This window comes from Alligator sinensis, unplaced genomic scaffold (assembly GCF_000455745.1).
Source record: "Alligator sinensis unplaced genomic scaffold, ASM45574v1 scaffold1248_1, whole genome shotgun sequence".
Lineage (NCBI taxonomy): Eukaryota > Metazoa > Chordata > Crocodylia > Alligatoridae > Alligator > Alligator sinensis.
Genome location: NW_005842645.1, coordinates 632209 through 645127, shown reverse-complemented (window position 1 = coordinate 645127; position 12919 = coordinate 632209). Strand labels below are relative to the sequence as shown.

Below are 12919 nucleotides of genomic sequence, written 5' to 3'. Positions count from 1 at the left end.
CTTACAATGAAAATAGAGCATCTAAAATACTTTTTGGAAGTTGTACAAACTAAGAAATAATGTTTAAACTAATTTGTTTTCAACACAAATTAAGTAGAGCTGTGACTGTTAAACAAGGGAGACACCAAAAACATTCTTCATGAAAAGGCAGATTCCATTTGTGATTCTCTTATCGCCTATGGAACCACACTGCTGTTACTACAGTGCCAAACTGAAATTTTTCTCTCAAAATCTAAACTGCATATAAGATTAATGTGGATTTTAGCAGAAGAGCTGAGAGAATTTGATGAAACACCCTACCCTTAAAATGAATCAAATTAATAAAGTCAATTTGAACTACAGGTTTCCCTCGCTTTATGTGGGTTCTGTATGTGCAAATTTGCTCTTATGCGATGACCCTTTTAATGCCAAAATAAATTCACCCTTATGCGATCAGTGTGGTGGAAGCCCAGAGTCAGCTGCTTTGTGTGGTGCATTGCGGGAGTGACGCACACCAAAATATAGTCTCCTGTGTGGATCTGTGTTTCTCACTTGTTGTCTGCTACACGTGTTTCTGTAGTTGCCATCCCCATTATGAAAAGTACCCTGTGCTTGTGTGTACTGTTTGCTGTTGACAAGTACCAAAATTGTCTTGTAAAAGTGGTAGAAATGGGTCTGGGGGTCAGTACAGTCAAGGTCTTGGAACGTATCCCTATTTGTTACTTTGTAAAGTGGGTTCCCTTTATGCATATTTGAGTTATGTGCCATTTTCCAAGAACACAGGTACAGCATAAAGCGAGGGAAACCTGTAATGTTACACAGACGGAAAGCTGGCTACAGGAGTAAGCAGCAGTTGGGATATAAGAAGAGTGTGCACAAAACTTAGCAACTCCAGCCAAGTATGACTATGTAGCTACTGGGTCTCTTGGTACTGCTGAGAGTTCAGGGATGGTGGAGGGTGATGTTTATTCCAGCACAACAGGATCTTCACATGGTGCATTTGAGATTCTCATACCATATTTAACCCAAATCCAAGATGACTTGGAATTTAAGGCAACCCTCACCTAAGAATTAGATTCTATACCTGGAAAAATTATAAATTTGTTATAATATTCCATTTATAGAATCCAATTATTAGAGGGTCATCTTTAATTCTTCCCTCCCAACCCTGCAGCACAGAAAGCAGCAGCGTGGTGGCAAGAAACAGCAGAGAGCAGGTCATAAGTAGGCAAATTGCAGGGGAGTCAAGCAACCTAACCCCCACACCTTGGTCCCTGCTGTCTGCTCCACCAACCTGTCTCCCCTCGGGCTGCCTGAAGCTCCCCCCTCCCCTCGCAGTACCTCTGGGCCCACCACCTTCCCCTCTTCCACTTGCCCCCTTGCTCCATTTCCTTAAGTCACAGCTCCAGCTCTGGCTCTACTCCTGCCAGAAGCATGTGGTGGCAGCAATCCCCACCTAACCAGGCAGCAATAGTTGTGTTGGTGATAGCCCTGGCCCAGCCCCAGCACTGGGTCAGAGCTGGGGCCAGAGCTGTTGCCACTGCCACTACTGATACCTGGCCAGCTGGGGGCCAGACACGCTATGTACTCGGTGTACTGGGCCAGAACCATGATTGAGGCTAAGCAGTGGCTGGAGGCCGGGAAGGGGAGGAAAGAGGTCTGCAGAGACTGCCTACAGGGAGCAGGTTGGAGGAAGGACTGCAATGCCTGTGGTTCCAACGCCAATGCCGAGTCATGGCTGGAGATCCAGCAGCTGCCTCTACCAATTTGTCCTCAAATCCAAGACCACCCCCTCCCCCCCAATTTTGAAAGGGGAATCCCCCCACCCCTCCTCTTGGATACGAGTAAATGCAGTATAAAGTGATAATTTCCCTTATGCTGCTGCCCTCCTCTTCTTTAACTGGCACTACCACCTCCTCCTGGCTGGTTATTTAGGTCAGCATCTCAGAGAGGGGATAGAAGCAAATAGCATGCAGGAGCCTACCCCCTTGGATGCCAGAGTGACACCAAGTGGTCACAAGGCAGAACAGTAAAACTTTCCAAAATGGCAGATTCCTAGGTCAACATCCAGCTGAGAAGTAGGAATCCTCAACAGCTCTGCCTTGAAAAGACAATGATAAATGGAATATACAAGCAGGATGTGTTTAGCTGAAATATGCACATAGCATTGAGATCTAGAAGAGCTGTAAATGCTAATGCGGATAAACAAAAAGGGACCTGGGGAGGTTAGCAACATGAGAAGGACACGCTGAAACGCAATGTTACTTTGGGAAATGAAGGCTACTTCAGCTAGGAAAATATAAAAGGACAACCAGTCATGGAAGGAAGAAGCCTAAAAAGCAGTAACGCTGAAAGCGGAAGCAAGTTCACTTTGAACTTACAGTACAATACAGCACACAAAAAAAGGCAGTTTCAAGATATTTTACATAACAGGAAAGGGAAGAATTCATTACATTCTGCTTTGCTATACAACTGTCTATGTTTCTCAGAGCCTCACTACCATAAAGATAGGCATGTTAGTAAAGCTGATAGAAAAATTATGGGGCCTCCTGGAGTGACCAAGAGGAAATAAGGAATTTTTTTTAAGAGAGCATGGGAAAAGTTCATATCTGCATTAACATAGAATTCAGCGTTGAATTTAATTTGACTTTTGAAACTAATAGAGAAACAAACATTTAAATTCTGTAAATGCAGTTTGTGATACTATGGCATATGTTAGTCCTCTAATCCAGGTTACGAAATCTTCTAGCTTGATATGCATCTAATAAGCCAGACTGAAAATAAAAAGTAAACTGCTGTTAACCAAAGATTTAAATGTACTTTCACCCTTTCTGTTCCTTTATAATGTACAGATGTGGCCACGGTTTAAAAGCTTTTTTCTACTTATTTTTTGTACCCGATGAACGTCCTTGACGAACATCCTAGAAATACCCTAGATAAGATGGCAACAACACCAGGTAATTTCATAGATTTCATAGACATTAGGGCTGGAAGGGACCTCGGAAGATCATCGAGTCCAGCCCCCTGCCCAAAGGGCAGGAAGTCAGCTGGGGTCATAGGATCCCAGCAAGATAAGCATCCAGTTTCATCTTGAAGGTGTTCAATGTAGGCGCTTGAACCACCTCCGGTGGCAGGCTGTTCCAGACCTTGGGGGCTCGGACAGTAAAGAAATTCTTCCTTATGTCCAGCCTGAAACGGTCTTGTAGTAGTTTATGACCATTCGACCTAGTTGTCATCCCTTGGGGCGCTCTAGCGAACAAACATTCCCCCAGATACTGGTGGTCACCCCTGATAAACTTATAGGTGGCCATCAGATCACCCCTGAGCCTGCGCTTTTCCAGGCTAAAGAGCCCCAGGGCTCTCAGCCTGTCATTGTAGGGTCTGCCTCCCTGACCTCTGATCATGCGTGTGGCTCTTCTCTGGACTCTCTCAAGCTTCTCCACATCCTTTTTGAATTGTGGAGCCCAAAACTGGACGCAGTACTCCAGCTGCGGCCTCACTAAGGCCGAGTACAAGGGGAGAATGACGTCCCGGGCTTTGCTTGAGAAGCATCTATGGATGCAAGCCAGCGTTTTGGTCGCTTTACTAGTCGCAGCATCGCACTGCAGGCTCATGTTCATCTTGTGGTCAATGATGACTCCCAAGTCTCTTTCTTCCATAGTGCTAGCCAGCGTAGCACTGCCGAGCCTATAAGGATGCTGCAGGTTTTTCTTCCCAAGGTGGAGAACCTTGCATTTATCGGCGCTGAACACCATCAGATTCTCGTCCGCCCACTTGCTGAGCCTGTTCAGGTCAGCCTGGATCACCCGCCTGTCTTCTGGTGTGGATGCTTTGCCCCAAAGTTTGGTGTCATCGGCAAACTTGGCCAGTCCGCTTCCGACTCCAGTGTCCACATCATTAATGAAGATGTTGAACAGTATGGGTCCAAGGACAGAGCCTTGGGGGACCCCACTGGTCACAGGACACCATGATGAGCGACTTCCATCAATTACTACCCTCTGGGTCTGACCACAGAGCCAATTTTCCAGCCAGTGGATCATGGAGGACCCAAGGCGACAATTGGCCAGTTTCTCCAAGAGGTGATCATGAGAAACCAGATCGAAGGCTTTTTTGAAGTCAAAATATATGACATCAATCTCTTCTCCCTTGTCCAGGTGATAGGTCACCTGGTCGTAGAAGGAAATGAGATTGGTCAAGCAAGACCTACCCGCAACAAACCCATGCTGGCTATCCCTTAAGATGTTGGTGTCGGCCAGTCCATTAAGGATGGTCTCTTTAATAAACTTTTCTAAGATCTTCCCCGGGATAGAAGTCAGGCTAATGGGCCTACAGTTAGCCGGATCCACTTTCCTCCCTTTCTTGAAGATAGGCACCACACTGGCCTTCTTCCAGTTTTCGGGCACTACACCAGAGCGCCAAGAGTTTTCAAAGATCCGTGCTAGAGGCTGGGCTATGATGCTCACCAGCTCCTTGAGTACCCTGGGGTGAAGATTGTAAGGGCCGGCTGACTTGAAGGTATCCAGCTTCTCAAGATGTTCCTTCACGAAGTCATGAATTAATCAGAGGTAGATGTGGAGTTCCAGTTCTAGAAACTGCAAGTAGTTATGCTCACTTATAAATGACTTCAGACTGAATATCCAGGCAAGTAGAGTTATGCCTACATCATCGGGCCTCCAAATCTCAACTAGCCATGCAGGAATCACAGTTTACTAACTGTATTAAAAAGTCTGCTCTAACAGAGTAGGTCTGCTTGTTTTAAGATGGGTGGGTACTTACAAGCATCTTTCCTTCTTCAGCTTGGATATTTTCAACTGTAAGCCTGAAAATTAAAAAGAGCATTATTGTACTTATTTTATTAACATAGTTATATAGCTAAGCTGCACTTTTGTTAATGAGAACTTTGACATTCATGCATAATATTTTTCTCGCACTTTTCCCCACTTTGGTTACAGGTAATTTGGAACTCATGCTACGGTCTGACCCTATGCTAAAGTCTGGCATTGTGGTTTGCCAAATCCTACTCTGAAACGGCTTCAGAGCTTACATTTGTTATTACAGTGGTTTTTAGGCCCATGGTAGCTATGATATATTAAGATATACATGAGGTAATAGCTATTTAGTTGCATGTTATTTTCTGGTATAAATCACTGTGGAAATATGCCTGCTTGCTCCTGTAGAATAAAAAAAATTCACCATCACTAACATGAGATACATTTCCAGGATCAAGGCAGTATGTCCTATTGGTAAGGACCTACTAAAATTGCAATTTTCATTTATGAAATTGGGAGTGCCTGCAAAATCTGGAGTGAAACCCCCCCCAAAACTTACTGAAAATCAAATGCTGGCTTCCCAGAGGAAGCCCACAGTCCTCGTGGCACTATGGCCTGGCCAGAGGGGAAATGGGAAGGGAGGCTGTAGGCATGAAGGTGAGCTCATCTAGCTGCTGCCCCCCTCCCCCTGCTGCTGACTGGCTGAGAGGGCTGACTGTTGTGCAGCCCCGTCCCTGTCCACCAATCAATAGTGAGGGCCAGGGCCGCATAACAGACAGCTCTCATAGCCAATCAGAAGCAAGGGGCAGGGCCACCAGAGCACCACTCGGGAAGCCCCGCTGTAATCAGCCCACAAAAGTGGCGGCCAGCCACGTGATCTCCTTGTGAAACTGGCTGGCCACCTCCTCGACACCATGTCTATTGGATCTTATGCACCAAGTTGGAACACCTTTGAGCTGAGGACTGGAGAAACTATGAAGATCCCACAATCTGATGTTTAGAAGTAGGAGCTCTTAATAAATAAAAATACATGGCTACCCTTTTAAGTTAATAGAGAATTTTCTCCTTTGTAAAAAAATATAGACTTCACGTGTACTATCTTAAGAATATGGGTTTCTTGTGTAATATTCATATAAACTATCTTCATGAACTTTGCACACATGGAGCTATACACAGTACTATATAAGGCTGCGTAAAAAACCCCAACTTTATAACACATTGCATTTAAACATCAATGTCTATTCATGTAATTGAATATAATCATAATGGAAATGCACAAAGGGGCAATGTTAAGGGTCCAAAGTTCACAAGGAGAACATGCTTCTGGGAGGGGGACTTTCCCCAGCTTTACTGGGAGTCATACTGCCAGCTGCTTCTCAGCCAGAAACTTCCCAATAAAACTCTTTAAGATGGCTGGAGAGATTATTCACAACCTCTTGATCCTTCCCTTTAACTGTTTCCCTATTCAGGGATCCCTACTCTGCAGAGAATATTGAGCTATCCAATTTAACCAGGAACAAAAAACAAGAAATTGCTGGAAAGGAAATTTCCTCCCTGCAACTGAGCTTTCCTCAAACATACCACCAGAAATTATGAAAAAATCAATTTCACACATTTGAAAGTCTTTTAACCTAACAAACCTATTACAACCTTACTTTCAAAAATAGTTTTAATATTATAAACTCATGAAACTAAAGCCTTTCTAAGAAAAAAAAAAATGTTGACAGAGCACCGATGCAACCAAAACACAAGCGCAAAAGAAAAACTGTCACTGGTTAGGGAAAGTGGAAATTGGTCTCAACAACAAATCCCCACCCCCAGAACAGATGAACATATAAGGTTATTTATTGATATACATGCTGGTCTGTATTCTGGAAGACTCTTCAGGCTTCTGCTTGGAAAGCAGTAGTTAAGTCAAAGATTCAATGAATGCATACCATGGACCATTACAAGACAACTTTTTTTGTGACAATGAGATAGAATATACATAGAGACTACTTCAAAAGTTAGTTCTTGGGAAACAGGAAAGATTTCTTTTAACTCACAAACATTCAACACCTGAGAGTCATTCTGTTCTGTCATGCAGATCAGCACAGAAAGAGGGTTTATTTATTTATTTTTTTTTAAAAGTGGTTACTATTCATCAAGTCAATTAGGCATCTGCAATTAGAACCTCTACAAAGTGTGCTTTAATCCTGCTCCACACCCATCGGAAGGAATGAAGCCTCACAACAATGCGTCTCCTGTATGAACAGGTAGTCTGTTCAGCAAGTATTTAGGATTGTAACATTGGCAACCTGAGCCACCAATTGAAGAGGCAGGGCTCAAAAGGCAAAGTACTGTGCTACAAGTAACACTATCCCCTACTCACCTGAACTCAGTAGGAACTAAACTGGTGACTTAAAGGGTTTTAATTTTTTTCTCAGTGTCATTTTGAATTAAAAGAAGGCAGGAATCCAGTTTGTTACATTTATCCAAGAGTGTAGAATTACTACTGTTATCCATAATCTCTTCCTTTTTCCCCTCCAGAGGATCAAGCAGCTTTGACCCACTAATTAATATGTTTACGTCTGAATTTTTTAAAAACGTTTTGTTTCCGGTCCTTAACATATAGCAAACTGCTGATTTAAAGTAACAATAAATTACTGGAGTAAAAGAAACAAAAGAAAACACCTAATTTTCCACTCCAATGAGGGGACATTAGATCAGTTCAGTCATGAGCAGCTTCCCCTCTGTCCAGATGCCTTCTTTTGGTACAGGTGCACAATTTGTAGGGAACCTAGTGTTGGGGTATTAGCTTTAGCTTAGGGTTTAATTATTCTAAAATGCTACCATGTTAATGACCTGATGAATTTTTTTTTAAGTTTAATTGGTGATTTAAAAAAATGTTGTTAATATAAATATGTAACATTTCATATGTAATGTTACAGGACCTGTAACTAGGTTTTAAGAAATTTTTAAATGTAGCAGGTTGATTTTTTTGACCCATGTATTTCAATTTCAGTATTAACACAGCATTCATTTAGGATTTAGCATCCAATTTCATTTTTTAAACAAATGGCAGCAATAAAGAGAAATCAACAGAGCACTTAGAGGAGTTTGTTCAAATGTATGCCACATTTACATTAAAAAAGAGACTTAATTTTTACTATGTTTAATGGAATCTGAAACACATTTCTTTGCCTCCTTTTGGCAGTGGGTTTGGGAGGCTTCTATCTGACAAGATAAAGATTTAAGATTGTGTAATGGAGATATCTGTTCATAAAAAAACTGGACTGTGACCACACCTTTAAGATGGACCATGTTTAAACAGTGACCAAAAAGGAAAAGGTTGTACACCTTACTATAAATGCAGATTCCAAGGTAGCATCTCTTTTTAATCTTAAAGTCAAGCTTTAATCGCAAATACTGCTTGTGAAAAATGCCCACTCTTCTGTCTTCTCTCATTTACTAAAGCAGATGGGCAAATTTAAAGACATTTTGAAGATTTCCACATGCCTTGAGCTAGTCAAGGTAAAGTTTACCTCTTATCATACCATGTAATTATTAAAATGATAGTCATAATAATCTGTTATGGTTCTATGAAAATGCCTAAATTTTGCAGGACAAGTTCTTTTTTTTAAAAAACCTTTCAAGAAAATCCATTACAAGAGATCTAAGAAATTAAAGCTCAATGCCCTAACAGGTCCCAGAATTTGATGTAGATTAGATGATAAGAACAGACCATAAATACTAAAAATAAAGATATAATGCAATTATGAGTGTGAAGATGGTAGAGAATTTCTACATAATTTACTTCCTCAGCCACTTTAAACCTCCATCTCCACTATAATGATACTTCACCGAGATAATTTCCTTTCATCATTCTACGCTAAAAGCTTTGTTATCCGGCACCCATGGGGAATGGGGGGTGCTGGATAACAAAATATGCCGGTTAACTGAGCGGGCCTAACAGGCATCTTTGCCTGTTCAGGCCACCATCTCTCCTGCCACATCTGGGGCATCGCTACCCCTCCTGCTGCATTGCTGCCCTTTCTACCACATTGCCGCCCCTCCCACGGGCCCCAAGGGACAGGGAGGGGGGCCCCACGCAAGCCCCCCAGGCCATGGGGGCTCAGTGAAACCGTAAGTGCCATGGTGGGCACTTCTGGTTTCGCTTTTCCCTTACAAGCCAGCATGCCGGTTAATAAAGCATGTCGGCTTGTAAGGTGCTGGATAGTGCAGCTTTTACTGTACTGCCATAAGCCTCAGCTTTTCCTTATCACTGTTTCCCGTTCTTTGAAGAGATGAAGATGGCAGAATAACTTAAACTATTTATTGTATCACTATACAAAAAAATTATTTCGTGTTTGCTCATGGTGATACAGATATGGTTATATTGTCTAGTAAACATCTTCAGATTTACTTTTATAGTTATGGTCAAATACCATGCTAATGAGGGACATGAGTTACAAATACCCATCTAGAATAGTTATATTGCATATACCAACTAAAGATTAAATGTGGTGTAAATACTGGTAGAATCGAGTCACTTCACATACTATCATGAGATAATAAATTTCTACGCTGTGCGAGTTGGTAAATAACAAGCACATCTTACAGATATGAAAATTTTGTCAAATTTCTCTGTACCTTGGTTTCACAGGTGGTAAGTGTTCACAAATTCTGCTAAGTCAATGATGCTACAGGTGGAGCAGCTTTGCAAATTAGACTTGGACAAATTGTTCTCACTAGCAACTTTGAAAAGAGTAGTTTTGCACAGGTAAATAAATTGGCCAGGTGAAAAAAATTAATCCAAAGCAGAAAAAGCCACCTTTACCTTCTAATGACAAAGTATTAAAGTTGTAAGATTACATGAATTCAAGAATAGCTTTTTAAAGTTAGCATGACAAACCACAAGTTAGTGGGAAAATGTTTTTAAGCTCTCCAATTTATGCAATATTTCCTCACAAACAACGTAAAGCTTTTCCAAAAATGCATCATTTGTATAAATTATGCTATTTTAACAGGTTACAAACTCCTGAATAGCAGGATTACAAACAGACCTTCAACAAATACAGCAAGGTCAAGTAACACCTATTGTCAGAGTACAACCCAAGACCCAAAGTATTTCTTGAGCAAATACTCCACTTCCTCTAAATAACACCATGTTTTTGCTGACATCTACATTTGAAACTCATGAGTCAATTTTAATTCTTATTTATAGACTTCAGAAACCAGGAAAGTCCAGGCAAGTTTGTGTTTGATCTTTTTTAAATATCCTCTTGTACCAAGTTCTATAGGAGGATCCCCACCTTTTAAAAAAAATTAACTATCCTTCAGGCATGTCTTTGATGTTATCATGGAAGATCTAATTTTACCCAACTTTGTGGGACACATTGACAGAGGGCTAGGAATGAAAAAGTCTGCCTAGTGGCAAAATTCTCTCACCCCACCCAAAATACATTTTGGAGAGGACCTGCAAATATACAGAGTGCAAAAACTTTAGAATCACATACTGAATGCCACAAAGAACTAGATAAAGAGCATTCAACACTATTCCTAAATCTTAGGTCTCCTGTTTTTCAGGTTTTTGGTGTTCAGACATGCCACAGTTCATCAGATCCCACTCTGCTGATGCTTTAGCATGTGCTCTGTTGGTGATCTCAACCCTACTGAAACTCAGATGAAGACCAAATTTAACTCATAAAATAAAAACAATTTAAAAATGAACACAACATTGCAAATTTTAAGAAAGTTCTATAATATTAACTGATCTCTCATAGAATATGAACTAAGATATTAAACATGTAAAACAAGCCGCTATCAGTTGTTAAATCTTTTATTACCTTTTAACTAAACTACAAATTAAAGGAAGTTTGGAATGCTCAGTCAAACACTCAAGGCTCAATGGTGTAAGTGGCTGATTGGACTCAAGCCTTCTACTAAATTCAGTGGCAGGAATGGAAACATCTGTACTCTTAATTATTTGAAAATGAAGGACTAACACTAATTTTGAAATCATTGTGGCTACCTACAAATACGAGTCTGCATGCACAGAGCCACTTGCAAGAGCAGGGACTAAAGTAAGTCATAAGCACTTTTCTTTCAGAGCATTTTATACAATCTTTAATAAACAAAGATGCATTTGCTGAAGTTCAAATGAAATGAAGCTCTAACCCCACTTGAAAAAACAAACAAACAACACACAACAAACTCATCACATGAGTCAAGATTGTATGATCAGGTCTTAAATTTCAGACCAAATATATAAAGAAAAAAATATGGACATTATGTAACGAAAATAAGTTATATGATGAATGTTTTAATTTCTCACCAATCGAAGAATGGAGAGGTAGAGTGCCTAATAAGTTATAATCATGGTGCGAGTAAGATGTGGACATCATAATATAATTCCAAAACAAAGAGCTTATATAATGAATTTCATTGTGAACATTTAAAATAATAGAAATTAAAAAAAATACTTTTTGCAGAAGAAGCCTTATGTTATAATAGAATATAACAGACATTGCCACTTGTCACATTCTCAGCTCAGCTGAAGGCAAGCCATGTAAATCTCTCTCCATTTCACTATTTGTATATATGTAGGGACAAAAAGATAGTGGGGAAAAAAGGAAAAATAACTGGTTGCTATTTTAAAGCAACTCTCAATTATGAAGCACTGAAGTATCTCCAAACCAATTACAGCTGCCAGATGAGGTTACATTATTTCCTTGGTTGATCTCAGCTCATTAAATATGATTTAACAGTTAAAGTCCCACTCCTGCAAGAATATTTATATTGCAAACCCAAAAGGGATCTCTACGATCTAGTCCAATGGGGTTTTTGATTCCAGAGATCATCAACAACTCCCCTATAGCCTCAAAGCTCAACTCCACCTGATCTTCATACATAGGTCCATGCTGTAAACATCCTAGCAATCTGACCCTTCAAAGAACCCTACAGCCCACCTCTCCTCCAACCTTATGTAGTACCTCACAAACTCCCACCCAACACCGCACGGATCCCTAGAGCCTACCTCCCTCATGGTCTGCTTGCCAGGCATGCTGCAGAGATATCTAAACTAGCTGTGCACATGATAGCTCTGAAATAGAAGCAGAGTAGCCAGGTATGCATGATGCGTCTGGGCTAATCTGATCTGCTTTTCAGCAGGGTTATTAAGTGCGTCAGTAGTGTCACATTAATGTGGTTTTGCTGTTTCCAGTTTAGGATACTGGGCTGTTCTTTACACATGGGAATGTCTGGGGAAGGCCAAACCCCTGAATCTCTCTGTATTTATCCCCACAGCACATCTTTGGTATCTCTATAGCCTACTAATTGAAAAATACTGATTTAGTCCAGCTCCCTAAGCAACTTGAATTTTACTGATTTGAGTGGTTTCATATTGGCTCAGTAGTCATGGCATGGATATAATGGCAGTATTGGAACTTTAACTTTAATAGTTTTCCTTTTAAGAACAAGCACTATTAATTGAAGCAACATTCTAAATCTAATAGTACTGACATTTACTAATTTTCAGACAACGCAACATCTGTTAAAACAATTTACCTTGTACTTCTTTATCATGACATTCTTTCAGTCTGGACCAGAGTTCCTTGAAGAAATCACCAGTGGAGTCAGCTGAGCTAGGGCTACCACAGCTTCCTGCAGAAGCATTCATCTTCTCTTTTCTGTCCCTTATTTTTCACTTGTATCTGGCTCACTCTTTACCTTGTAGTTTTATATTACATTGTTATGAAGCTGTTTTTGAAGAGCAGCATGCCTGTAACGACAGATTGACATCACTTACATTTGCATTTATCAGAGTATGACTTGCAGCCATGGATGAAAAACAAAGCCCACTGTCTGTCTTTGTCAAGGTGTGCTTATTTGCTGACAATCATTCATCCTGCAATAGGGGTTAGTTCTAATTATCTTGCCAGAAGCCACACCATTATTTAAGAATAAAAATTATTTTGGGGAAAAAGAAAACAGAGCTCAAATTAAAATTAGACTGTAAGGATGTTTATTTTTTCCCCTATCTAAAACACATATGTAATTCCTGCTTGCCAAAAATTCCTTATGCTTTCAAGATTTTGCAATTTGGAAATGAAGGCTGGAAAGATGCCAATTTGGCTAGTGAAATCATAAGGGCATGTGTGTGTGTGTGTGTGTGTGTGTGTGTGTGTGTG

General features: G+C 40.6%; 1 protein-coding gene across 1 annotated transcript in view; it reads right to left on the bottom strand.

Moving 5' to 3' along the window:
• RBBP8 (RB binding protein 8, endonuclease) overlaps positions 1 to 12408 on the bottom strand; it is a 62866-nt gene extending 50458 nt beyond the window's left edge. Inside the window, 2 exon segments of the mRNA XM_025215460.1 lie at positions 4756 to 4798; positions 12297 to 12408. Of these exon segments, the coding sequence (XP_025071245.1) occupies positions 4756 to 4798; positions 12297 to 12408 (155 nt within the window).
• Between the last annotated feature and the right edge of the window lie 511 nt (positions 12409 to 12919).